At 43.4% G+C, this 25,571-nt stretch overlaps 1 protein-coding gene across 1 annotated transcript; it reads right to left on the reverse strand.

Moving 5' to 3' along the window:
• Window positions 1-4,500: 4,500 nt before the first annotated feature.
• Window positions 4,501-25,431, reverse strand: LOC125744947 (uncharacterized). Its single transcript, XM_049017271.1, has 5 exons — window positions 25,239-25,431; window positions 24,028-24,354; window positions 22,503-22,739; window positions 22,320-22,415; window positions 4,501-12,357 (listed from the first exon to the last, which is right to left on the reverse strand). Exons 1-5 carry the CDS (start codon window positions 25,297-25,299, stop codon window positions 12,227-12,229), a joined length of 852 nt encoding a protein of 283 aa, XP_048873228.1. The 5' UTR covers window positions 25,300-25,431; the 3' UTR covers window positions 4,501-12,226.
• Window positions 25,432-25,571: the final 140 nt, after the last annotated feature.

The raw sequence follows: 25,571 nt of genomic DNA on the forward strand, positions 1-25,571 counted from the left end.
CGCAGGCCGTCTTATTGGGTGGGGGGGGAGGGGAAGCACACTCTGTGCTGATTTCAAAACCCGCAGTGTGTCAGAACCACAACTAAGCTGCAGACATACAAGACCATGTGCCACCTTCCCCTAAGTGGGCTGTAGACAGACTACATATGCAATATAAATATCGAGTTACCCAAATAAAAAAGACAGAAGTGGGTCCTGCTTCTAAGTAAGTAAGTAAGTAGAGCTTTATTGTCATCCTAAACAATACACAATAGAGTATACAGTGAGGCAAAATATCGTTCTCTAAGACCATGAGTGCAACCTAAAACACAAACAACACACAAGACAGACCACAATGACAGTGAGAGGGGCAGTAATTTTTACACGATACCTATATACATATAAATATCTGAATGTGATTGAATGTGCAGGGTAAGTAAAGTGAGTAAGTTATGTTGTGCAAATTAGGCAAGTTGTGCAAGAGTGCAATACATGCAATATGAGTGTAAAGGACCAGCTGTGCATAGCTGTGGACATGATCACGATAGCAGCCATAACGGATCGGAATGAATAAATATGAAGTGTTACGTGGTGCAGTGCAGGGTGAGCAGCAAAGAGTTGGGGGGGGGGGGGGGGGGGGGCAGCGTGCTGTTCAGGAGCCGGACTGCTTTGGGGAAGAAGCTGTTGCACAGTCGTGCAGACCTGCTCCTGTGCTGCAGAATCTTCTTCCGGATGGAAGAGGGCTAAACAGTTCGTGGGTGGGATGGTACCGGTCAGTCACAATGCTGGTGGCCTTACGGACGCGGCGGGATAGAGTAAGTGTCCTGCAGGTTGGGGAGAGAGCTGCCGATGATGCACTCAGCGGTCTGCACAATCCTCTTAAGGGCTCTGCGGTCGGAGGCGTGGCAGTTTCCATACCAGGCTGCAATAGAACTGGACAGAATGCTCTCGATGGTGCCCTTGTAGAAGGTGGTGAGGATGGGTTTGGGGAGGTGCACCTTTTTAAGTCTCCTCAGAAAGTGCAGGTGCTGCTGGGCTCTTTTGGTGAGGGAACTGGTGTTGCTGGTCCAGGAGAGGTCGTCTGTGATGTGAACACCAAGGAATTTGGTGCTCTTCACTCTCTCCACACTCTCTAGTCTAGTGTGGCTAAACAACTAACTTCTGTCAATGTGCAAAAGTGGATCTGACTACAAATGGGCAATTATATTCTGAACAGGTATAGATAACCAGTGAGCTTTCTGGAGCAGAAGCTGTGATAAAGTTTAGGTCAAACTAAATACATGTGCACACAGAAAACTATAAAGCACAGATAATCAAAGAGCGCAGAGCAGGAAGGCAAGGGGGTGCTGTAGATCTCTGTAGTTGGTTCATAGCCTCCTGGAGGCGGGGCCAGTTACAATTAACCAATCGATGTCCTTTGTGCTTAGGTTGAAGGTGGGCAGGCAACAAAGCGCACATATACCTACACGCCACTTACCTAACCAAGGTCCATAACATAGCACATGCAGAGATGCACAGAACTGAGTTATTGTACGACCTGACAAACCATAAGGTGAAGTAGGGGAGTGGATGTGTTGAACCACTTGGTCAAGGTGGCCCAATTAGTCTCACTGATTATGCCTAAACCTCCTTTTCCCGAAGTCAACTGTTAGCAGATATGTGTTGGACAACTGAAAATATATGGATGTTCTTTTCCAGGGACACTAACCTCCCAAATGACACCCCTCCATCACACATGCAAGTACCCAACAATTAAGGTGCCATTTTGATTTTATTGATTCCTGACTTCACATTTGTTCCTAAGGAGCAGTGGCGCTACATTGTGTTTCTCAGTTATTTCACAAAACAAAAGGGAACAACATTGTACAAGTAGAGACATGGAAATACCCAAGTCAGTGGTTTGGTTTGAAGTCGCCGGTGATAATGGAATCCATCACTTCAGACGCAAAAAAATCTGCTAAAATGAACAGCAAAGGACAAACGGGTCTTAACCGCTAGTTCAGGGCTCTCCATTCCCACAAGGTCTCCCTCACCATTCAAAGCCATAAGCTGTAGGTGTTAAGCTGGGAGTAGCACAGGTCAGGACCACTTCCTGACTGGAGATTGTGGCCTTCTCACATTTCCGGTCCTTCTGCACAGCAGCAAGAGCCAAACCTTCCGGAAGCAACTCTGCTCACAGGAGGCTGGTAGCTCATAAACATGTTATATATGTGTCTTTGCCATCCTGTGAGAAGGACGGTGAAATTATCACTTCCATGAAATTTGCTGGAAAACAACGGTTGTTCCTGTATTGGTCACTGCTTTCTGTGCTTTGTGAAAAATAGCCAAAATCAAGGCCTTTATTGAAGTAACAAAATTTACATATAAAATTTAATATTTAATGGTGGTAAAATTGTACATCTGCCTGTTTTACTGTTCTATTCTTTCTATATGTACACTATATGGACAAAAGTACTGGGACACCTGTCCATTACACCTACAGGATCTTTTATGACACCCCATTCTAAATCCATAAGCATCATTATGGAGCTGGTCCCCCCTTTGCAGCTATAACAGCTGCCACTCTTCTGGGGAGGCTTTCCACAAGACTTTGGAGTGTGTCTGGGAATTTTTGCCCATTCATCCAGAAGAGCATTTGTGAGGACAGGCACTGATGTTGGACATAAAGGCCTGGCTCACAATCTCCGCTCTAGTTCATCCCAAAGGTGTTTGATGAGGATGAGGTCAGGGTTCTGTGCAGGCTAGTCAAGTTTTTCAACAACAGATTCAGCTAACCATGTTGTAGGAGCCTAAATGCATTTCGTATGATTTGAATAATTAACAGTAAATAATATTGATTCAAGGTATAAGTTTATTAGTTTGACAGATATTATTTTATAATGTTAAGATTTATTGGATCTAACTTGTAATGTTTAAAAACAGGACTTTTAATGTAGTCCTGATGGACACTATTGGGGTGCTTTTATTATGATAAAGGGGGCGGGGAATAGGAAGTTGGAGGGAGAGGAGTGAGATTGGGGCGAAATAGTTTTTTGACCTCCTGGTAAGATTGCTCTCGAATTTTGATATAAATGTATTTATTTTATTTGTGGATAAAATTTTATGTTTGTAATATTGGTTAAAGATTCTAAGTAAACAGTTAAGTTTTGCGAAGCAGTTTCTTGGAGTTTTATAGAGTGAATTTGGACGGGAGAATCTTTCGAGCGTCAAGCTAAGCTTCAATAGGTACACGCAAGAACCTACATTTTTAGTCAAAAAACTAGCTCTTCAAGGATTACTGGATTTGGAAAGGATTGGCTGGATATAGAGAACAACCGCAAGGATATATTTTATGTACTTGGCGACTAATTTGCAACGGATTGACTGCGCTGCTACTTGCTAACTCGAACGGTAAAAAAGGTTTTTTTTTTGCTTTCTACCGAAATACAAAGTGAAACGCAGTAAAAAGCTAAGCGTTAACATTTCAGATAATTAATGTGAACGTGGAAAGGTTAACACAAAACATACAGAAGCCCGGTTGACATGGAACAGCAAGAAGAAAAACGAACTGTAAAAATTACCGAAAAGGCCATGGAAGAGCGCAAGTCCAGACAAATACAAGCACGTAAGAGCAAGCTAGCCCAACTAACTAGCATGATGAGACAAATTGAAGAATTAATGACCGACGATGCAAACGCTGACGTTGTTAAGAATAAGCTGCGAGTCGAATTCAGTGGTTTGCAGCAACAATTCACAGATTTAAACTACATATTACAACGTTTCATGAGTGAAGAAGAATTCTTGGATAATCAAAAAAATTGGTTTGAGCCGAAACATGCATTAATGAATGATTTCTTTTGGAAATGTGAAAACTGGATGAAAGATGTCATGGAGCGCACTGAGCGTGCTGAAGAAAATGAAAGGGTTCGAACTGATAAGTCTGTGTATTCAAAATCATCCGCTAAACGCTCTAAAAGGTCCAGTTCACAATGCACTAGCGTGACATCAGCGTATGCAATGAAAATTAGAGCAGAAATAGAACGTGCATCCTTAAAGGCTAGGGCAGCAGCTGTAATGGAAAAATTGGCCATAGAAGAGGAGGAAGCAGAGCATGAAGCAGAGCAAAAGAGAAAGGAAGCTGGAATAAGGGCTAAAAAGGAAATGCATTTAATTCAGACAGCTATTGCTGAGTCAGATGCAAAATTAAAAGTTTTGCAAAGGTATGAAGATATGCAGGAAAACATTAGTATTTGCGAATCTGATATATTTGAAGGCAAAAAGGAGATGAAAGGTGCCCTTTTGACATCATCAAAGCATGCTGCACCTAAATTGAATCACTCTAAGCTTGATTCAGATGATCATTTTCCAGCAGCAACCAAGAGAGTCTCAGATGATGCAAATAAGGAATGCAGTGGTGAAGTAGTGCTTGACAGTTTGTGTAAGGCCATTTCTCAACAAGCCAGTGTCACAGAGTATTTAGTGAAGAATCATAAGGCAGCATTGCTACCTGATCTCACCATTAAAACGTTCAAAGGCGACCCATTGGAATATAAATCCTTTATTAGATCGATTGAACATGGAATCGAAAGCCGCACTGATGATGATCGTGATCGTCTACAGTTTTTGCTGCAATACACAAGTGGACAGCCGCATGACTTGGTAAAGAGCTGTGTTCATATGCCACCTTCATCAGGCTATGCCAAAGCAAAACAAATGTTAAAGGATTTTTTTGGTGATGATTACAGCCTAGCAGAGGCGTACATAAAGGAGGCCTTGGACTGGCAAACAATCAAGGCAGAAGATGGCGCAGCCCTACAGTCTTTCTCATTATTTCTCACCGGTTGCTCCAACACAATGATAGACATTTGTTACATGGAAGACTTGGATAATACAGCTAATATTAAGGCATTAGCTAACAAGCTCCCGTACAAACTCAAAGAATCCTGGAGAAAATTTGCCTGTGACCTACAAGAAAGAACCAAGAAAAGAGTAAAGTTCAAGGACTTTGTTGATTTTGTTAACAAGCAAGTCAAGTACTTGTTGCATCCTCTCTATGGAAACATAAAGGAAACCAACCTAAACACAAAGGATTCAGTCAGACAAAAATCAAAACCACGACATGAAGAAACACATAAAACAAAAAGGGTATTCACAACATCCATTGCCTCATCAACAGAAAATAAATGTAAGGAAAATGAAGAAGTTACAACATCACAAACAAAGTCTGTTTCAGTGGATGTTAACAGCAGACCTTGCTTTTATTGCAATGGAGAGCAGCACGGCTTCACAACCTGCAAAGGATTCAAAAGTAAGCCACACAAAGAAAAGCTTGAGTTTTTGAAAAGGAAAGGCTTATGCTTTGCATGCTTGAAACATGGCCACATGAGTAGCAGTTGTAGAGACAAGACTAAGTGTCAAGAATGCTCTCGATTGCATCCAACCTTGCTGCACATTACCTTCAAGGATTCAAAGGGAGATGCAGCCAAAGAAAGTCAAGATCAGCCATCTGTAACTAATGCCCTTGTTCAAATGGCAGAAATCTGTGGCGTCACCGGGGCCGGTAAAGAAGATTGTTTTCTTTCAATTGTTCCAGTACTGGTCAAGGCACGTAAAGGCACAAAGATGGTAATAACGTATGCGTTTCTGGATCCTGGAAGTTCTGCTACCTTTGCTACAGAGTCACTGATAAATAAACTGAACATGAAAGGACGCCACACAAGCATCTCGTTGCGAACAATGGGAAGCGAGTCTGTGGTGAATACACATATTGTAACAGGACTGGAAATCAGTAGCCTAGAAGGCAACCAGTTTATTGAACTTTCAGAAGTGTTTTCTCAAAAGGCCATTCCTGTAACTATGGATAATATCCCACGCCAAGAGGATGTCATCAGCTGGCCTTACTTAAAGGATGTGAAGTTACCAACTGTAGAGGCAGATGTTGGATTACTTATAGGAGCCAACGTGCCTAAGGCAATGGAGCCTCTTCAGGTGGTGAGTAGCGTGGATAATGGACCATATGCCGTGAGGACAGTTTTGGGCTGGACGGTAAATGGACCTCTTAGAGGAGGAAATGATGGACTGAAAATAGATAGAATGGCAACAGTCACAACAAACCGAATCTCAGTAGCTAGGTTAGAAGAGCTTTGGCATCAACAGTTCAAGCTGGACTTTCCTGATGCTGGGCAAAATGAAAACATTGAAATGTCCAAGGAAGATCACCAGTTTATTAGCATGGTATCTCTGTCAACACAGCTGAAAGATGGACATTACACTATTTGCCTTCCATTGAGAAGTGAGCTGTTGTGTATGCCAAACAACAGATCAGTCGCGGAGCAACGTGCATTGAACTTGCGAAAGAGGTTTTCTAAAGATGCTGAGTATCATGCAGAATATGTTGCATTTATGGAGGACATTGTCAGGAAAGGCTATGCAGTGAAAATAGCCAATGCTGAATGTGAAATGATTGAAGGAAGAACTTGGTATCTGCCTCATCATGGAGTCAGACATCCTGTCAAGCAAAAGCTGCGTGTTGTCTTTGATTGTGCAGCAAGCTTTGGAGGAACATCGCTAAATCAGCAACTCCTACAAGGACCAGACCTGACAAGTTCGCTGCTGGGGGTTCTTACAAGATTCAGGCAAGAAACCATTGCCGTTATGGCCGATGTGGAGGCTATGTTTTATCAAGTCGGGGTCAAAGATGGTGATACAAATCTACTGAGATTTCTATGGTGGCCGCAAGGGAATTATCAGAAGGAGCTTGTTGAATTCAAGATGCTGGTTCACATCTTTGGTGCAACATCATCACCAAGTGTTGCAACCTTTGCTCTACAGAAATGCGCAGCCGATTTTGAAGACGAATTTGGACAAGAAGCCGCCAAAACGGTAAAGAGAAATTTTTATGTGGATGACTGCCTTAAGTCAACAGCTGATGAAGACACAGCAGTCACCCTGTGCACCAACTTGCGGAATATGTTAGCCAAAGGTGGTTTTCGGCTAACCAAATGGTCAAGCAACAGCAGGAAGTTGCTTAATTCAATTCCTGTAGATGAGAAAGCTGAGGGATTTCAAGATCTGGATTTGAATATGGACAATCTACCGGTGGAGAGAGCACTGGGAATCCAGTGGTGTGCTGAGACGGACCAATTCAAGTTCAAGATCAATCTCAAGGATCGACCACACACCAGGAGAGGCCTACTTTCATTTGTCAGCTCCATATTTGATCCTTTGGGATTTATAGCTCCAGTAGTTCTGCCTGCCAAGAAAATTCTGCAAGATTTATGTAGACAGAAATACAGCTGGGATGAAAGTCTACCAAATGATGTCATTAAAGATTGGACAAAGTGGGCTTCTGACTTGTCACGGCTAGAGGATTTTGGCATTAACAGATGTATCAAGGCTAAGCAGTTTGGTACACTAATCTTCGCTCAGCTGCATCACTTTGCTGATGCGAGTGAAGATGCCTATGGAACAACAAGTTACCTTGTGCTACGCTCATCAACTGGCATGACTCAGTCTACTCTGATGATGGCAAAGGCCCGGGTGGCACCGTTGAAATCTCCCAGTATACCTAGGATGGAATTAACTGCAGCCTCAGTTGCAGTCAAAATGGATAAGCTGTTGAAGAAAGAGCTTGAATTAGAGCTTCAAGACTCGATCTACTGGACAGATAGCACAGTTGTGCTAAAATACTTGAATAGTGAAAGCGCCAGATTCAAGACGTTCGTTGCTAATAGAGTGACAACCATCCTGGAGCACTCTCAAGCTTCGCAGTGGAGATATATCAACACCAACCTGAATCCAGCAGATCATGTCTCGAGAGGACAAACTGTTGAAGCATTTTTGAGGAATGACAGCTGGCTCTCTGGACCAAGTTTTCTGCTCTGCACAGAAGACCAGTGGCCTAAGAATCCAGACCCTGGGATGATAAATGTGGATGACCCAGAGGTCAAAAGAGTTGTTCTGTCGCATGTCGTTCAGACACAAAAGCCCAAGGGTGCATTGGACCAGTTGATGACGTACTACTCGTCCTGGACAAAACTGAAACGTGCCATAGCATGGTTTTTGAAATTTAAAAATATGCTGAAGGAACTGATGGCAAGGAAAACAGAACTAAGTATCTCAAGCTGGGAAAGAATTGATCAGTTCAAGAAAACCTATAAGGGAACACACCTAACTTGTGAGGATCTGACCAAAGCTGAGAAGGAAATCGTGAAGTATGCCCAAAGGCAAAGATTTGGAGAGGACTTGGAAATGCTAAAGGCACGACAAAGGGTAAAGAAAAGTAGTTCATTGCATAAGTTGAATCCAGTACTGCACGACGGAGTTATGAGAGTAGGAGGCAGGTTGAGCAGATCATCATTGCCAACTGATTCCAAACAGCAAGCCATCCTGCCGAAGGATTCATACATCACAAGTCTTGTGCTGAGACATATTCATGATGTTACAGCACATGCAGGAAGAAATCACATGTTGGCTCAGTTACGACAGACATTTTGGATCCCCGGAGCAAATGGGGTCATTAGGAGAATTTTGTCTAAGTGCATCACCTGTAAGAAGCTACATGGGACGGTTGGCAAGCAACTCATGGCAGATTTGCCAAAATGCAGGGTTCTGCCTGACGATCCTCCATTTACAAAAGTTGGCATTGACTATTTTGGCCCGTTTGGTGTAAAAAGGGGAAGAGGACATGTAAAAAGGTACGGAGTTATTTTTACTTGTCTTGCCATACGAGCAGTGCACCTTGAAGTAGCGTCTTCACTGGACACTGATGCATGTCTCAATGCAATTAGAAGATTCCTTGCAAGGAGAGGACAGGTTAAAGAACTGTATTCAGACAATGGAACTAATTTCCGGGCAGCTGACAGTGAAATGAAAAAATTGATAAGTGGGTGGAATACCAGTGTAATTGAAAAACACTTGCAACAGAAAGGTATCCAGTGGCACTTCAGTCCTCCAACAGGATCTCATCACGGAGGACCCTGGGAGAGGATGATCCGCTCCGTGAGAAAGATTCTGAACGTCACCATAAAGGAACAGCTTGTGGACGAAGAAGGTCTACATACCGTTTTGTGTGAAGCTGAGGCCATCATAAACAGTAGACCCATCACCAAGGCATCTTCGGACGTTAATGACTTAGAAGCATTAACGCCTAATCACCTTTTGTTACTGAAAGTCAAGCCTGAGCTGCCTCCAGGTGTGTTCAGTAAAGATGATCAGTACGCAAATCGAAGATGGAGACAAGTCCAGTACCTCGCTGACATATTCTGGAAGCGCTGGTGTAGGGAGTACCTCACACAGCTACAAGAACGTCAACGATGGTCTACACCTCAGAGAAACTTCTGTGTCGGTGATGTAGTGCTGATTGTGGACGATACGTCACCTAGAAATTCCTGGCCGCTTGGAAGAATAATAGAGACCTTTCCTGATCAGAAAGGCCTTGTTCGTCAGGTGAAGGTCAAGACCAGGACCAATGAACTTTTGCGACCAGTAACAAAGCTGTGTCTGCTGCAAGAGTCTGAGGATAATTGATGGACTGTTAAGAAGAATTGCTTGGTTTTGTGATTATGTAGTTATGGACTATATGAAAGCTAAAGTTATTCAGCTTTGACTGAGTTAATAAGATGATTAGTATATCATTAGGCTCCTTCAGTTTAAATTTTGAGTAATTGTTTTAATGGTATTGTTAACAATTAGGGGCCGGAAATGTAGGAGCCTAAATGCATTTCGTATGATTTGAATAATTAACAGTAAATAATATTGATTCAAGGTATAAGTTTATTAGTTTGACAGACATTATTTTATAATGTTAAGATTTATTGGATCTAACTTGTAATGTTTAAAAACAGGACTTTTAATGTAGTCCTGATGGACACTATTGGGGTGCTTTTATTATGATAAAGGGGGCGGGGAATAGGAAGTTGGAGGGAGAGGAGTGAGATTGGGGCGAAATAGTTTTTTGACCTCCTGGTAAGATTGCTCTCGAATTTTGATATAAATGTATTTATTTTATTTGTGGATAAAATTTTATGTTTGTAATATTGGTTAAAGATTCTAAGTAAACAGTTAAGTTTTGCGAAGCAGTTTCTTGGAGTTTTATAGAGTGAATTTGGACGGGAGAATCTTTCGAGCGTCAAGCTAAGCTTCAATAGGTACACGCAAGAACCTACACATGTCTTTATGGACCTTACTTTATGCACTGTGGCGCATTCATGCTGGAACAGAAAAGGGTCTTCCCCAAGCTTTCCCACCGATTTTGAAGCATGAACTTGTCCCAAATATCTTGGTATGCTGAAGCAATAAGAGTTCCCTTCACTGGAACTAAGTGGTCTAGCCCAACCCCTAAAAAACAACTCCATACCATTATCCCTCCTTCACTAAACTTTACAGTTGGCACAATACAGTCAGGCAGGTAACATTCTCCTGGCATCCGGCAAACCCAGACTTGTCTATCAGACTGCCAGACAGAGCGTGATTTGTTACTCCACAGAACACGATTCTACTGCTCTAGAGTCCAGTGGCGGTGTGCTTTACACCACTGCATCTGATGCTTGGCATTGTGCCTGGGGATGTGAGGCTTGCATGCAGCTGCTCAGCCATGGAAGCCCACTCCATGAAGCTCCTAGCACGCTTTTTGTGCAGGGGTTAATGCCAGAGGACGTTTTGCAGTTAGTGAGTCAACTACAACATTATGTGCCTCAGCATTCAGCAACCCTGCTCTGTCTCTTTACACCGTCTCCCACTTTGTTGCTGAGTTTCTGTTGTTCCTAAACGCTTCCACGTCGTAATAGCACCACATGCAGTTGACCTTGGAATATCTAGCGGAGAAGATATTGCACGAAATGACTTATTGCGAAAGTTGCATCCTATGATAGTAACGTGCTTGAATTCGCAGAGCTCTTCAGAACGACTCATTATTTTCACAAATGTTTGCGAACCTGACTGCATGGCTAGATGCTTGATTTTATGGATCTCAATGAAACACTTAAATTCAATGATTAAAAGACGTCCCCCAATACTTTTGTCCATATAGTGTATATTCGGTGTTCAGTGGCTATTTTGTAAGGTGCATCTAGCTAGTTTCAGAGAAACCGTCCTGTAAAGACCACTGTTTTGTTCACTGTAAACTCCAGTTTCCTGAGTGAAAATCCCAAGAAGGATGGCTGTTTATGAGATGCTAGAACCACTGCACCTCACACCAACAATCAAACCACATCCAGAACATTTAAATCAGGGTTCCCAGCAGCTTCAGTGGTTAACCAAATGGTAACAACACCTCTTAACCCAGTTTGTGTGCTGCATGTAGGCTGTAAGCTAGGTAAGTATGTTGCATGCTAATGATTTGCTATTTCGGAGCAGCACAATGTTTACAGTCGTAAGCAGGTGTACCTAGTGAACGAGGAGTGTCAGGCCACAGAACTCTTGCTAATCAGACTAACAGGCTAAAGTGCTGTGCACGGGATCTCAGTACTTCATTTCGTTCCCTAGCATATTACCCCCATGTTTTCAGAATGATAATAAAATCCATCCTTGTATGGTATGTTGCAACCACATGATTTGCTATTTGGAAGTGCAGACTGTTTCCAGTCACAAGCGGGTGTACCTAACAAATTAGCCACTGGGGTGTATTTATCAGTCCATCAACCCATCCATCTCTTTTTGCATCCTGCTCAGAAGCCCGGCAGTGGAGTTTACTGCCACGCTAACCATGCATTTGCTGGAGACCCCTGGGGCTTGCATCACAAATTGAAATAGCTAGATAACTTGTCAGATTTAAGGTAGTTCAGGTTATATGTAATTAAGTCCATTTGAGCCGGGTTACCTTAAATCTGACAAGTTATCTGACCAACCAACAAATCTCACTTTGGGATACAGGTGGCTGTTAACCACAATCAGTCATGAAATCAAATATTAATATATTAATTAAAAAAATATATTATAATTAAAATTAAAATATTAATTTCTTATTTAGGAGAGGCTGAAGCAGCTTGTTCTGCTAACTGGCTCAGTAGCTACAATTTTCTGCCTCACTATACATTTAGTTTTCGAAACATCTGCGGTGGGTGACATTTTGGCTGAGGCCCCCCCCAAAAAAAAACGATGCTGCTCCCACGGAAACTGGGTGAAATGCTAAGCTTACCACCAAGTCACATGACAAGACAAGACTGGTCTTTTTCCGTCCATGCAAAGTGCTACTGTGAGGCACAGATGAGGGTGACGCAAAATATCAGTCACTATATTTCAGAAATAGCTACAGATAGTGAACCGACAGTTAATTCTCATAAATGCACTCCTCGTGTTTCACGGTGTCTGTCGTCGGCCCAGGTCCACTGAAGCTGAAGTTCTCATAGATCTTGTTGCTGAAGACTGTGGCCGTGTGATCTTCTTTTTTTCTCTTCTGATCTGGAGGAAACAATCATTTGCACAATCAATTCATACATGAGAACAACAGGCTCATTGCAGTTCTGTTGATTATTAATCAATTGCACAAACAAATTAGTCTTCCAAGATATTTGCACAGTATGCTATATATATATGGGATACTGGTGGCTGTTAACCACAATCAGTCATGAAGGAGAGGCTGAAGCAGCTTGTTCTGCTAACTGGCTCCGTAGCTACAATTTTCTGCCTCACTATATATTTAGTTTTCGAAACATCTTTTTGACATATATACACACTGAACAAAAATATAAATGCAACACTTTCGGTTTTGCTCCCATTTTGCATGAGCTAAACTCAAAGATCTGCAATATTTTCTACATACACAAAAGACCCATTACACTCAAATATTGTTCACAAATCTGACTAAATCTGTGTTAGTGAGCACTCCTCCTTTACCGATATAATCCATCCCACCTCACAGGTGTAGCATATCAAGGTGCTGATTAGACAGCATGAGTACTGCACAGGTGTGCCTTAGACTGCCCACAATAAAAGGCCATTGACTTCCGTACGGTTTTGTGCTGGAGGGTCACATATAATAAAAACTACACAACCAAAAAAATAGGTGAAATAGACTCTCACACTCTTAAAAATTGGATTATATATTAAACATTTGGCACATAGGGCATAGGGAGTCATTTGTTCCTTTACAGGTAATATACTGCCAACCCAGTTTTTTGGAGGCTCCACTCAGTGATGCAAATGAACCTCCATCATTCATTGGCCAGGGGACATGTAACAGGAAGTCAGAAAGAAGTGGGACCAATGAATGATAAGAATTTGACGGATTTGAAAAATGGTTGACTGAGAAAGAGAATGACCACAATCAAAACAGGATACATCCTTTTATTTATGTTTTATTCATATGACCCACGTCATTATTAAATCTGGCTGGCAGATCAATCTTTTGGTTTCACAGAATACAAAACAGTGTAAGGAATTCCTTTAAGAAGCACTGCAAGCTTCACCTCCAGCATCAGCGAGATTAGACAGAACTACATTGGTTATCGGTCAAATTTTTCGATGTGGAAATATGAAGCACAAAAATAATTCCCTCTGCTCAATTTTGGTTCCACTATTAGATCTTTTTTCCCTGTGTAATATCCACGTTAGCAGTGGTGCTTGTGGTCAACCAATCAGCAAGATGTCCTTGTAAGCACCTCCCCAGAAGTTTGTGTTCAAATGAAAAATACCTAGGCTGTGTTCAACTTCAGGGGCTACATCCATCTAAGGCTGCATTCAAAGACCAAACAGGTCACAGTGGCACGACAAGGCTGTTGCATTTTGAAGGCTCCTTCAAATGCAGCTCAAATGCCATTCGGATGCAGCTTAGAAATGAACTATTCTTTTGCTCGGATCCCAAGAAATATTGTGTGGACCTTCAAAAGACGCAGCCTACAAAGGCTACATGGACCGGATGATGCAGCCCCAGAGTTTGGACATAGCGCTAGTCTGGAATAGGTACTAAGAGCCCATTTATATTTCTGTGTCAAGCCAACACCGTTACAAGTATTTATACTGGTATGCTGATGGCTATGTTCGAATTCAGGGGTTGTATAGGTCAAACAGAAAGCATCATCAAATGGGATTGTCTGAGCTACGGATAATTTTGAATTTGTGTCACCAGCTGTTCCAGTCCCTTCCCTTGAGTCACAAAGCATCGCAACTATCACCTAACCAAGACACCAACTATACCTCTGCACTATGAATCTTGGGATGTGTTGGACTATGAAGGATCCATTGGGTGGCAAAAGAAGGACGCATTGTCACTACAGGCACTGTGTGTGAATCCAGGGGCTGCATCCTTCGCAGTCTGCATTCCAAGACCGAATGCGTCACAGCAATGCGACAAGGCTGTCGCATTTCAAAGGCTCCTTCAAATACAGCCTAGAAATGATTCATTCTTTTGCCAGAACCCCAAGATTCATTGTGCGAACCTTCAAAGGACACAGTCTACAAAGACTACATATACCGCATCCTTTGAAGGATGGGGCCCTCATCTGAGTCAACCTTGGATATGGGTTGGGCATGTGTCAACACTGAAAGCCAAATGCAAAGCAACCTTATAACTACTGTATCCATCCATTTTCCAAACCACTTATCCTACTGGGTCACAGGGGGTCCGGAGCCTATCCCGGAAGCAATGGGCACAAGGCAGGGAACAACCCAGGACTGGGGGCCAGCCCATCGCAGGGCACACTCACACACCATGCACACCTACGGGCAATTTAGTAACTCCAATTAGCCTCAGCATGTTTTGGACTGTGGGGGGAAACCGGAGTACCTGGAGGAAACCCCACGACGACATGGGGAGAACATGCAAACTCCGCACACATGTGACCCAGGCAGAGACTCGAACCCGGGTCCCAGAGGTGTGAGGCAACAGTGCTAACCACTGCACCACCATACCGCTCCACCGAATAACTAAAACTAACAAAAAACAATACCTAAAACTTAAAACCAACTAAATGCAAGCGGAAAAAAGAGTCAAGAAACGCACCCCCACTTGGTAGCATTTGCTTTTTTTATGGGAGTGAAGAAAGTGTACATCCTAGCTGCACTGACTGAAACCAATTGAAACTCAAGGACTATTTATATCTATTTATATCTAGCATTTAATAACACACCTTAGGTGTCATGCCCGGCTCGTCCGCTCCTCGTGTGTGCCACGCCCCCTGCCTTCCCACGTGTATTTCCTTGATTGTACCCTGCTGTATCTGATTACTTTGATTAGTCTTGTCTGGTTTTAAGTCCTGGTCTTACCTGTTAGCATTGTCTGTCATTGATGTTAGTTGGCGTTACATGTCTCCTGCTCCCCGTTACTTCATTAAACCCCCGTTTTCCCCGTATCCCGCTTGCCTGCCTGCTCCTTTCACGCCCTTCCGCACGATCGCCGCTCTCCCCGCGCCAGATCGTGACATTAGGCATCATAGCAATAGGTCCACAAAACCAGCCACTCAGGATGACAGCACCAATTTCACATACGCGTACCTCCATTAAGTGTATTTGTACTACAAAAAAGTAAAAAGTAGTACAGATGCTAACTTCAGAAGCAAACAAATGCATAAAAAATGACTTTGCAGTAGCTCCAAATTTTCAAATTTGTTTATGGGAAGTTTGAAGAAGCACAAATACATTCAGGAATTAATAAATGTTAAATGTTTATTTTTTTCCCATTCATAAAACTGAAAGTTTAGTAAAGGCACAGCAACTGCATTGCCAATTAATATTAGCTTAGAAAATACAATTGTAATTGGACTTCTGATATATAAAATTATCTGTAAACGTACCATAAATTACCTGCAAACTCTGGATATAGTAAGTGTAGTAGCTGGTGTATCAGATGGTATTTAGCTTTCAGACACATGTTTTGATATTGACCAGACAAATTGATGTGAATATATAAGATGCAGTATTTTCCATGGGTCATAATGACAAAAATACCAAATTCAGAGGGCATTGTTTAAAAAATTCTACAATAAAATACCTTCAACGTATAGTAAATGTAGTTGTTGAATATGTGAGCTTTCAGATGTTTTGACAATCACCAAAATTTGCTGTTAATTTGATATAACGCTGGTTATGCATGTAATCGTGGTTCTATGAAGGTGTGGAAGACCACTAGTGGGCAGTCGAAACACTAGTGGAACTCCTCATGCCCTCGTACACTTCGCTGTAACCTTCCATCTTCATGTGACCATGACAGCCGGCAGGTATATTACCCAGTGGGTGCGTGGAATTATGGTCTCAATGGTCATTCTCGCCCTTCTGAGTAACCAGAGACTCTACTGGTCTTCCACAGTTTCATAGAACCATGGTTGCATGCATAACCAGCATTCTGTTTCAGTCTTTCCAGACCACCAGAGGGCAGTTGAAAGACTAGTGGAGGACGTATGCCAATGTATGTCACGAGAAAGCATAGCCAGACACAGGTAGGACAGCATGAGGCGCGCCTACGGGCGGCGATGAAAGCGACGACACATTTATATATCTATATATTTAGATATCACAGAGATAGTATCTGATCTAGTGGGAAAGGTGCTGCTTGGAGAGTGCAGATAAAACAACTAGTCCGAGGTACACCAGGGTGCACTAACAGCAACATAGTGCCGTAATGCCTGCACAGGACTCAAGGTCTATGTAGGGCTAGCTCCAGCACCAAAGGCCGCTAAGGAAAGGGGCCTATTAATGACCTGGGGGTTCAGGACCTTAGGCAAAAACGCAGGGTTAGGCCACGGAGTGACAGAACTGTCCTCAGGGTCTTAACGCATGCATACATGAAAGACATGGAGTTTACCTTTTCATTCCATAACTTCTGCTAAGCGGGTTGGAGGTTTTACAGAAAGCAGACTCCATGGGTTTGAACGAAGCCTCACACAGCCCTTCCAACACCAGGGGCATATTCCATTGAGGAACACTTGAACGGGCTGGTGGATGCCCTTGAGAAAAGTGATAACTAGCCCGTGAGAACCCAAGGGTGCTCCACCCTGCAGCTCACGATAGGCCGAAATAGCTGCTTTAATCATGGCCGAAAATCAAACAATCCAATAAACCCTGAAGAAACTCAAGTTCCAAAGGAACAGGGCAAGACTTCAGATTAAAAGACCGATCCGAACACCACACTGAAAAGTGTTTCCACGTTCATGGAGCGTGCGTGTTCAAAACAGTGTATGGGACCCTCTGTGAACAGGCCAGAAGCTACCTGACATTCTGAATGGGCCACATCCCTATTGAGGTACCAGTCCCTCACACAAACAGCTCCCCGAGAGAGTGCATCCGCCCCAGTGCTCACAACACCTGGAACGTGGGCCTCCCTCAGGGACAGCAGGTGTCCCTCTGCCCAAAGAAGAGTTTGCCGTGTCAGGACTAGACACCGTTTTGACCTCGTACTCCCTTGGAAATTTATTAAGAACATCATAGAGGTGTTGTTGGTCCAAAGCAGCACATGCTTCCTGGTCAGCACAGCTTTGACGTGCTGAAGTGTCAGGCAAACAACCATCAGTTCCAGCAGATTTCGGTGCTGCTCCCCCATCCTAAAAGTGATGCATCCATTGTCACCACCTCCCTCCATGCCGGCAGGGGTCCCAAGGGTACTCCCCGCTGGAAGAGACCTTTGTGACGCCACAGCAGCAGTGCCCTGATGCAATCGTGAGAAATCCAGACATGAGCGTGTGGAAGTAAAATTGGACATTGGTAGGCCTGGCATATTGGGTCTGATATGCCTGTATTGTGGAAACAACCACATGGATCTCAGCAGCATTGAAAGGATGCAGATGGAGGAGGTCGAGCTACACAAGTGATGTTGAGGCAGCCAGCAACATCACCAGGTGAAGTACGGTTAGATAAGTCAAGTGATGGCCCCTGTGGGATTCTGCCAAGGTTGTCCTGAGCACAAGCTGTCTGGCTAGAGTAAGAGAGGCTAACATTTATGCCAGAATCTGGGAGGGAACAACGGAGCACTTCTCTTAGTTGATGGTAAAACCTTGGGCTGTCACATGCCACAGAAACTGCTGGGTCTTCAAGGCCGCCTGCTGGGCAGAAGATGCAACAAGGAGCCAGTCGTTGAGGTACAGCAAGACCAGCATACCCCTGTATTGTAGGGGGACTGAGGCTATCTATCTTCACTCAACGTGTGAACACACGTGGAACTAAGGAGAGACTAAATAGGAGAAAAAGGCACTGGTAAAGCTGCCTTTGACAGGCAAACCACAGGAAGCACCTGTGCTTCTGGGCAACAGGAATATAAAAACATGCGTCCTAGAAGTCGATAAAGATGAACCAAGCACTCGGCATGATCGCCTAAGTGAAATCCCTTGTGCAGGGCACCTAGAATGGCAGGTGCTTGGGATACCGGTTCAGTCCTCTCAGATCGAGAATGGACCTGAAGCCACTGACCTTCTTCCTGACAAGTAAGTAGGTGGAGCAAAAAACAATCAGCTGAGCCTGTTGGTCCAGGCATTGTATCGCGCCCTTTCGTAAGAGCTCGAGAAGTTCCAGCTGAAGAGTCTGTATCTGACCCAGGTTGCGGACCAGTTTGGGCTGTACCACAGCATGGTACCACAGCACAGCAGAGGAGGTCGACAGTGGAATTGGAGGCGATATCTCTCTGCAAGTATGAGGTAAAAGCCAGTAACTCAAGGTGATCTTCCTTCACTGGTTGAGTGGGCAGTGGAAAACTGGCTCACTGTCTACCCCGAGGAGTCAATGGCTTTGACCAGCTGTTTGAGTGTGCTTTGGGAGGGTACTGGTAGGGAGTCGCAGGTCCCAGAGACAAGCACACGGTGCTCCAAATTCTCTTTTGCTGCTGGGCCAAAGATCTGGCCCAGGACCAAGGGCAAGGTCCTCAAATTGTTCCGTAATGGTTTGGACAGCGGAGACTGGGCCAGCCACACCTGCCCCCTGGCCTGTACGAGAAAGCCCAAGGCTCATCCACACAGCAATGGCACCGAATGACTGGAAGGAGAGGCCCATTAAGTCACCCATTGTTGCATCCATGGCATGTGGGAGAGAGGAATGCATGGGCAGCAATAGGCATGCTTGGGTATTACAGTAGCTATTCTTCCTAAAGATTTGTAGCACTATAGGCTCTTTCCAGGATGTCATCAGTACAGCGGCACTCTGCATTTGGACAGTGAATGCTGTGCTGCAGGGTTTCATTGGATGAAATCCAATGAGTACTCCAGTGAGTAGCACAGGCTGTCGCAGAAGACTTCGCTGAATGAAATGCTTCTGTAAACACCTCAGTGAGACCTGGGCAATGCAGTATGCAAAGGTTATCAGACAACACTGGGCACCGCAGATGATTACATAGCCCATGTGTGGTTTGTGGGACCCTCCAGCTGAAGCTGAGATAAAGCCACCCTAAGCATGCTATGAATGAGAGCTGCCGCAGGAGCTCATGCCAAGGTAGAGCTCAGAATAGCAGAACCACTCTCACTGAGCCCAGCCAAGCGGAGGCAGTGTACCTCCAACAGCATAATACTACAGGCCAGACACAGATCAGTCGTCAGCGCTTCCCACAAATGAGTGAAGCCCAGGCAGTTTGGGCAGCAGTCATGACCGTCTACTGCATCCATGGCAGCGGACACAGCATACAGAATCCATGGGGTAGAGAGAGCAGAGCCAAACACACACTGACGCTCAACAGGATAACAGTAGAGGGAGCAGAGCCGCTGCGCGCAGGCCCAGTTTTACCGTAGTAGGAACGGGCTGCTAAGTGTGGGCGCTAAACAGTTGCTAGAGCGGAGCCAGTCACACACGTACGCTCAGCAGTATAAACGGTCTTCAGACTGAACGCGCACGCGCTGCGCTCTGAAGCCAGTTATATTCAATGGATTCCTGCTTGAGGGGCTTGTGCCGTGGAAAAATATAAAATTCTACAAAAAATATAAATAAAATAATTTTAAACAATAAAACGGTTAGCTTACATAAAGCGTCACATCTGCTGAGCTCCATGTGTATTGAAAGGGCAGGTACATTGAGATGCGTAGTCATTTATGACTGAACTGAATTACAAAGGCACACAAATTGCAAAAGAAGGCAATGTATGCCTTTTCGAAAAAAGTCGCGATGTCTGTAAGGATAGAACGTCTGGTCAGGCTACCCGTTGGAATCGGCAAGTCCGTTAGGCTGCCAAACGAATCGTATTCGTTTATTATTATATTATTATTTATTATTATTATTATATATCGTTTATTATGTATTCGTATTAGGGCTGTCAAAATACCTGCGTTATTCGTTGCAATTTAAAATGAACAACGTCATCGCGCAGTGCATAATGGGGCAACCATGTAAAGCATATAAGTGAGTGATTCTCAAACCATGGGTCGCAAACCAATTTGGGCCGCGGCAGGTTCTGAAAGGGTCGCAAGGCAGAGTTGGCAATGGCAGCATTTTAAAACCAGCAAGCTCCTATTCTTATCCATTCTTTCCCATTCCCAATCCTATAATTAACCTGTATAAACGGGTCTTCGGTCTGCAGCTGTTTAGCGCAGAACTAGCGCACTCAACTAATGCAAGAAGTCAAACCACAGCTGCTTCATTAAAAATTCACTGGCATATCCAAACAAATTTGACGTATCGATTGGCGTAAATTGCGGAGTGCAACGTGCTTGATCATAGCGTTAATTTAAACCTATAGCCTACTTGATATGAGTCGCGACTGGGCTGGCATGGTCGTGGTGCAAAAAGGTTGAGAACCACAGATATATAAATGATTACAAAAGATACTTTTTGTATTGTTGTCATTCATGACCTACTACATTGTTTGAAATATACATCATTTGTGATTATCCTGAATTAATTTGCTGATTGATTTTACATTTAAATAAACTTTGCAACAATTAACAACTTTGCATTAATATAGAACTGTAATTAGAATACCATTACTACCTGTGCGGTTTCATAAAAATACAGTGAAACCTCGGTTCTCAAACTTAATTCTCGAACGAAATAATGTAAATTTGATTAATCTATTCCAGACCCCCAAAGGATTGCTTATTTAAACCTGTATAAACACACACTTAATGTTATAAATAAAAAAAAAACTTTAAAACCCATAAATACATGACATAAACGAAAAAACGTTTTCAGAGACGGACACCTCTATCAAACTTTGCAATCATTTTCCTTTTAAGCTCTATCATGCTCGTCATAACTTGCATTTTTGGTTTACCGCTATCTAACCTTCTTCGGGCCCATGGTGACTTATTTAAAAACAAAATAAGAGCAACAAAAGGAGCGTTAGCGGGAGACTGACTCCTACGTATGCATTTTCTCCTTTGTTTATGCGTAAAAAGATGAGTGCTTTGCTAGGCAGGTTTTAGTGCGAAAGGGTTTGTTTGTCGAGAGCCAAATATTCGTTCGACAACCGAGACATTCTTTTACCAAAGAATATGGTCGAGAACCTAATTGTACAAGATAGGAGACGTTCGCGCAAACGAGGTTCTCCTGTAACATTCACGTGACATCTCTGGATCAATAAGAAAAAAAATATTTGCCTAAACCGTGATATAAATAAATAAAACAAAAGCCTGTTGCCATATAAAACTATTCATTTGAAAGGGGATTAGTTGCAGACTGTGCAATAAGCGGAGTTTTCCATCATCTGATGTGTAGCGGGCTAAGCCTCTGTGTCTGTGATCAGAAGGTCACTGGTTTGAGCCTGGCCTCGGCACATCTGTGGGTCTTTGAACAAGTCCCTTAACCCCCTGCTTCCTGGGTGCTGCTATGGGCGGCTGCCCTTCGTGGCCGGCTTGCTTTCACCTACAGAGCAAGCTGGCGGAGGCATGAAGAGAATTTCCCACGGGGATCAATAAAGTATCTATTATTATCATGACGAATCCGCTGTATTTAAATAGTTTCATATTCCCTAGCTTTTCTATAAATACCGGCGTTTATAGAGAAATTGTCAAAGATAGTCTTGTGTGCCGATTTTAGTGGTATTGCGTGGAGCCACTTTAACAGGAACTTGGATATTACTCGGAAGCAGGACAGTGTGATGCCGTTCTTAGTAGCCTGGCCCTTGCAAAATAGTGGTACTATGGAAATGACATCAGATGAGAGCAAGGGCATGTGACCCGTTTCTCCATCGCATTTGCGAAATGGCCATTAGGTTGAGGGTCATTGCACAAGCTGTATTTCTGTCCCACTGCCATCAAAATTAGCTCAACAGATAACAGACAGCATTAGACATTAAATGGAGGATCTGATGTGCTTTTACTGGTGCAGACAGAATTCAATATGGCCCCTGTTTGGAATCAGAAGGACATCAGGGATTCCAAACAGCAACTTACAAATACTAAGCTACCATTTTGTAAAATTATGGGTAGGAAGATGATTATACTGAATGATAAACATCACACTTAATAAAATAAAAAAATGAACGGCATAACATCTGAGACTGTAATGAAGGAGAAACTTACATTTGCAGCAACAACAGATGATTGGAAGGATGAGGACGACTCCTGCTGACAGCGCGATGCACATTATGACGATTGAGTTCATGTTGGTGGAACACTCTGAAACAAAGTAACGACCGCAACCTATGGTCAGCTCCCAAAAGCCAACTGTACTGTAGATGGAGAATTACATTCAGTGGTACAAACCTGGAAAGACGAAGGTGTCGCTGAAGAATCCGTTGTCATGGCTGACATTACAGGCGAATGTGTCACAGTTGCTCCAGCCAGGTTTGCACAGATTCAGATTCTGACTTGCATTGTAATTGTTTCCAGATGTGCCCCAGGTCCAGTGGAACGTCAGCTGATTCTGGGCCAGTCCTTCTGTCCTACACAGGAGCTCCATACAGTCTTGGTTACTGCTGTTCAGTTTTTCTATGACGACACCTGGACACAGCGGATGGATATTTCCCTTTTTTGAATTTAGGGGAATTTCAAAAATCAGGAAAAGCCTTTGAAAATGAAATGTGCCATTTCAACATGTACTGATGCATTCAAAGGCTTTTTTTTGCATACACACATATGCACAATATAGGGTCTGATCGCAAGGTCAGACATTAATCTGGTGCCACTGGAGCATTTCGGGGGGTTAGGGCCTTTGCTCAAGGCCCCACCAGACATGTGACTGTTTTGCTGAGGCGACCTTCCCATTGCCGGCACAGAAACCTGACTCACACACGCTGCCCCCATTTATAGCCAATAACAGACTAAATACAAGACATCCCACCAACAATTTTTTCCCTTTCAAAAATCACAATCAGCATTAAGACTATGACAGAGAGAGATTAGAAAACAGGATGCTTGCTAGACCAGTCAGCACCTGAAATCACACTGTGATCCCACTCACTGTGGGCTTAGCTACATCATGACTCACACCCTGGTTACCAAAATGGAAAACAGAAGCACAGGGTAGAGCAGGTAGAAATTTCATAAATTAACCAAAACCTGTGACCTTGACTAGGATAAGTGGTTAGATGGTGAATGGACAATAGTAATTGGTTAGCATGGTGGCTAACACTATAGCATGGGTAACACTATAGACTTGCATCTCTGGTTTTGGGGGGGGGATTGTCTCTGGTTGTGTGTGTATGTGTGTGTGTGTGTGTGTTGGTTTTTTTGCTATAGTTGAAAAAGCTGCAGTTAGGAAAATCAGTATCTCTAAATTTCCGATAGCCAGTGTGTGTCCTGAGACAAACTGACATCCCATCTATAGGTTTTTCTCTTACCATGTGTCCTACGCTTTCTAGAATAGGCACCAGGCATACACCACGATGCTCAACTGCAGTGTTTCTCAGTCTGCTTCCTCAGGGACCCGATAACAGTCCACATTTTTGCTTACTCCTAGTGCCCAGTAGGATCAAAAATGTGGAATGCCGGGCAGGGAGATGGAGGGAGCAAAAACGTGAACCATCTATGGGTCCGCGAGGACTGGGATTAGAAACATTGCATAAGCAGCTATGGGATGGACTATTCTGTGAATAAAACCTGCATTGTTCTGTAGAGAAACCTGGTATGATACCATACAGGAATGTACTCTTGGGGTCAGCTGCTCATGAATCTCTCACATCGAATTTCACAGTGAATTATACTTATTGCCAATATGCATTTTCATTACCAATAAGAAATGAAGCTCTTGTGCACAAAATCATCAGAGAAAACATCTGCACTGGATTACCTTGAACTGTAATATTCGCCAAATAGAATTTCTCCTCGGTTGGTGGCGGAATTTGTCTTGCCACAGAGCAGTTGTAGACCCCAGAGTCACTGAAGCTGACATTTGTTAAGTAAAGTTGCGGAGGTTGTCCTTCAGTCACATAACGGGATCCACACTTCCTGTCTCTTATGGTATTGAATGACACACGGTAATAACAGAGGACTGAAGAGGCTCCATTCTTCCTGAAGTGGACAGTATATGTTTTATTAAGACTGTCCTCAGATACGTTGCAGGGGAGAAGGATCTTCTGCCCTTTGTTTGCTTTGATGGTGATGATGCCCTCAGCATCTGTGTGAATAAAGAGAATCACAGCTGTTTGAAATATCCATCCATCCATCCATTTTCCAAACCGCTTATCCTACTGGGTCGCGGGGGGTCCGGAGCCTATCCCGGAAGCAATGGGTACGAGGCAGGGAACAACCCTGGATGGGGGGCCAGCCCACACCAGTCACACTCACACACCAGTCACTCTCACACACACACCTATGGGCAATTTAGCAAGTCCAATTAGCCTCAGCATGTTTTTGAACTGTGGGGGGAAACCGGAGTACCCGGAGGAAACCCCACGACGACATGGGGAGAACATGCAAACTCTGCACACATGGCGGAGACTCGAACCAGGGTCCCAGAGGTGTGAGGCAGCAGTGCTAACCACCGCACCACCATGCCGCCCCCCTGTTTGAAATATGATACGGAAGATTTATATACAGTGCAGTGACCATGCAGAGGACATAAAGAATTATCAAAAGTTCAAAACAGTCAAGACTAACCAAAAAGTTAAAAATGGTAAAAAGTAGCACACAACAGTCATGTAGCTTTACAGTTATTATTCCTAAAACCAATAGGCTGTTAGGATCTTTCTTTCCTGTTTCCTCCATTAATTTCGGTATTTCATTGCTTTTTTCTATGATTTGCAAGAATATGAACGTAGCACTTCCTTATAATGTAACTTCTCCATTTAACATACCTCTAAAAACTTTAAAAGCTTCAAAACAATTTTAGGAAAACAATAGCAAACCTCTACCCCAAAAACAGTCAGAATTTACAAAGAATCTTTTTATTTAGAATCCATATGAAAAGCTAGATCACTGCATGATTAAGTGGATAAATTAACACAGGAATTGGCACAAAATTAATTCATGCCTCCAGACAGAATAAAGCACAAAAGTTACCTGATGACATGAATAGGAACGCGAGGAGGATGTGGATGAAGCAGGTCTGTGTAAATTCCATTGTAATATCACACCCTGAAGCAGGCAGTGCTCTAGTTTAAGAAGATACAACTTCCTGTGAAACCAGACACCCACAGGACAGACAGCCATTGGACAAGTACATCTCTCAGGCAGAGGAAGGAAAATTAAAAACAAGTTCATAGATTTTTCTTTCGTTTTTGTACCATAACACAATACAGGAAGGTATGTGAGGATCTCACTCTGAGCTCTTGTAATATTTTTCATGACAGTATTGAGTGTAGTGAACCCTTGGGGGTATAACTACAGGCGGGC

Source organism: Brienomyrus brachyistius, chromosome 6, assembly GCF_023856365.1.
Source record: "Brienomyrus brachyistius isolate T26 chromosome 6, BBRACH_0.4, whole genome shotgun sequence".
In the NCBI taxonomy this organism is placed as follows: domain Eukaryota; kingdom Metazoa; phylum Chordata; class Actinopteri; order Osteoglossiformes; family Mormyridae; genus Brienomyrus; species Brienomyrus brachyistius.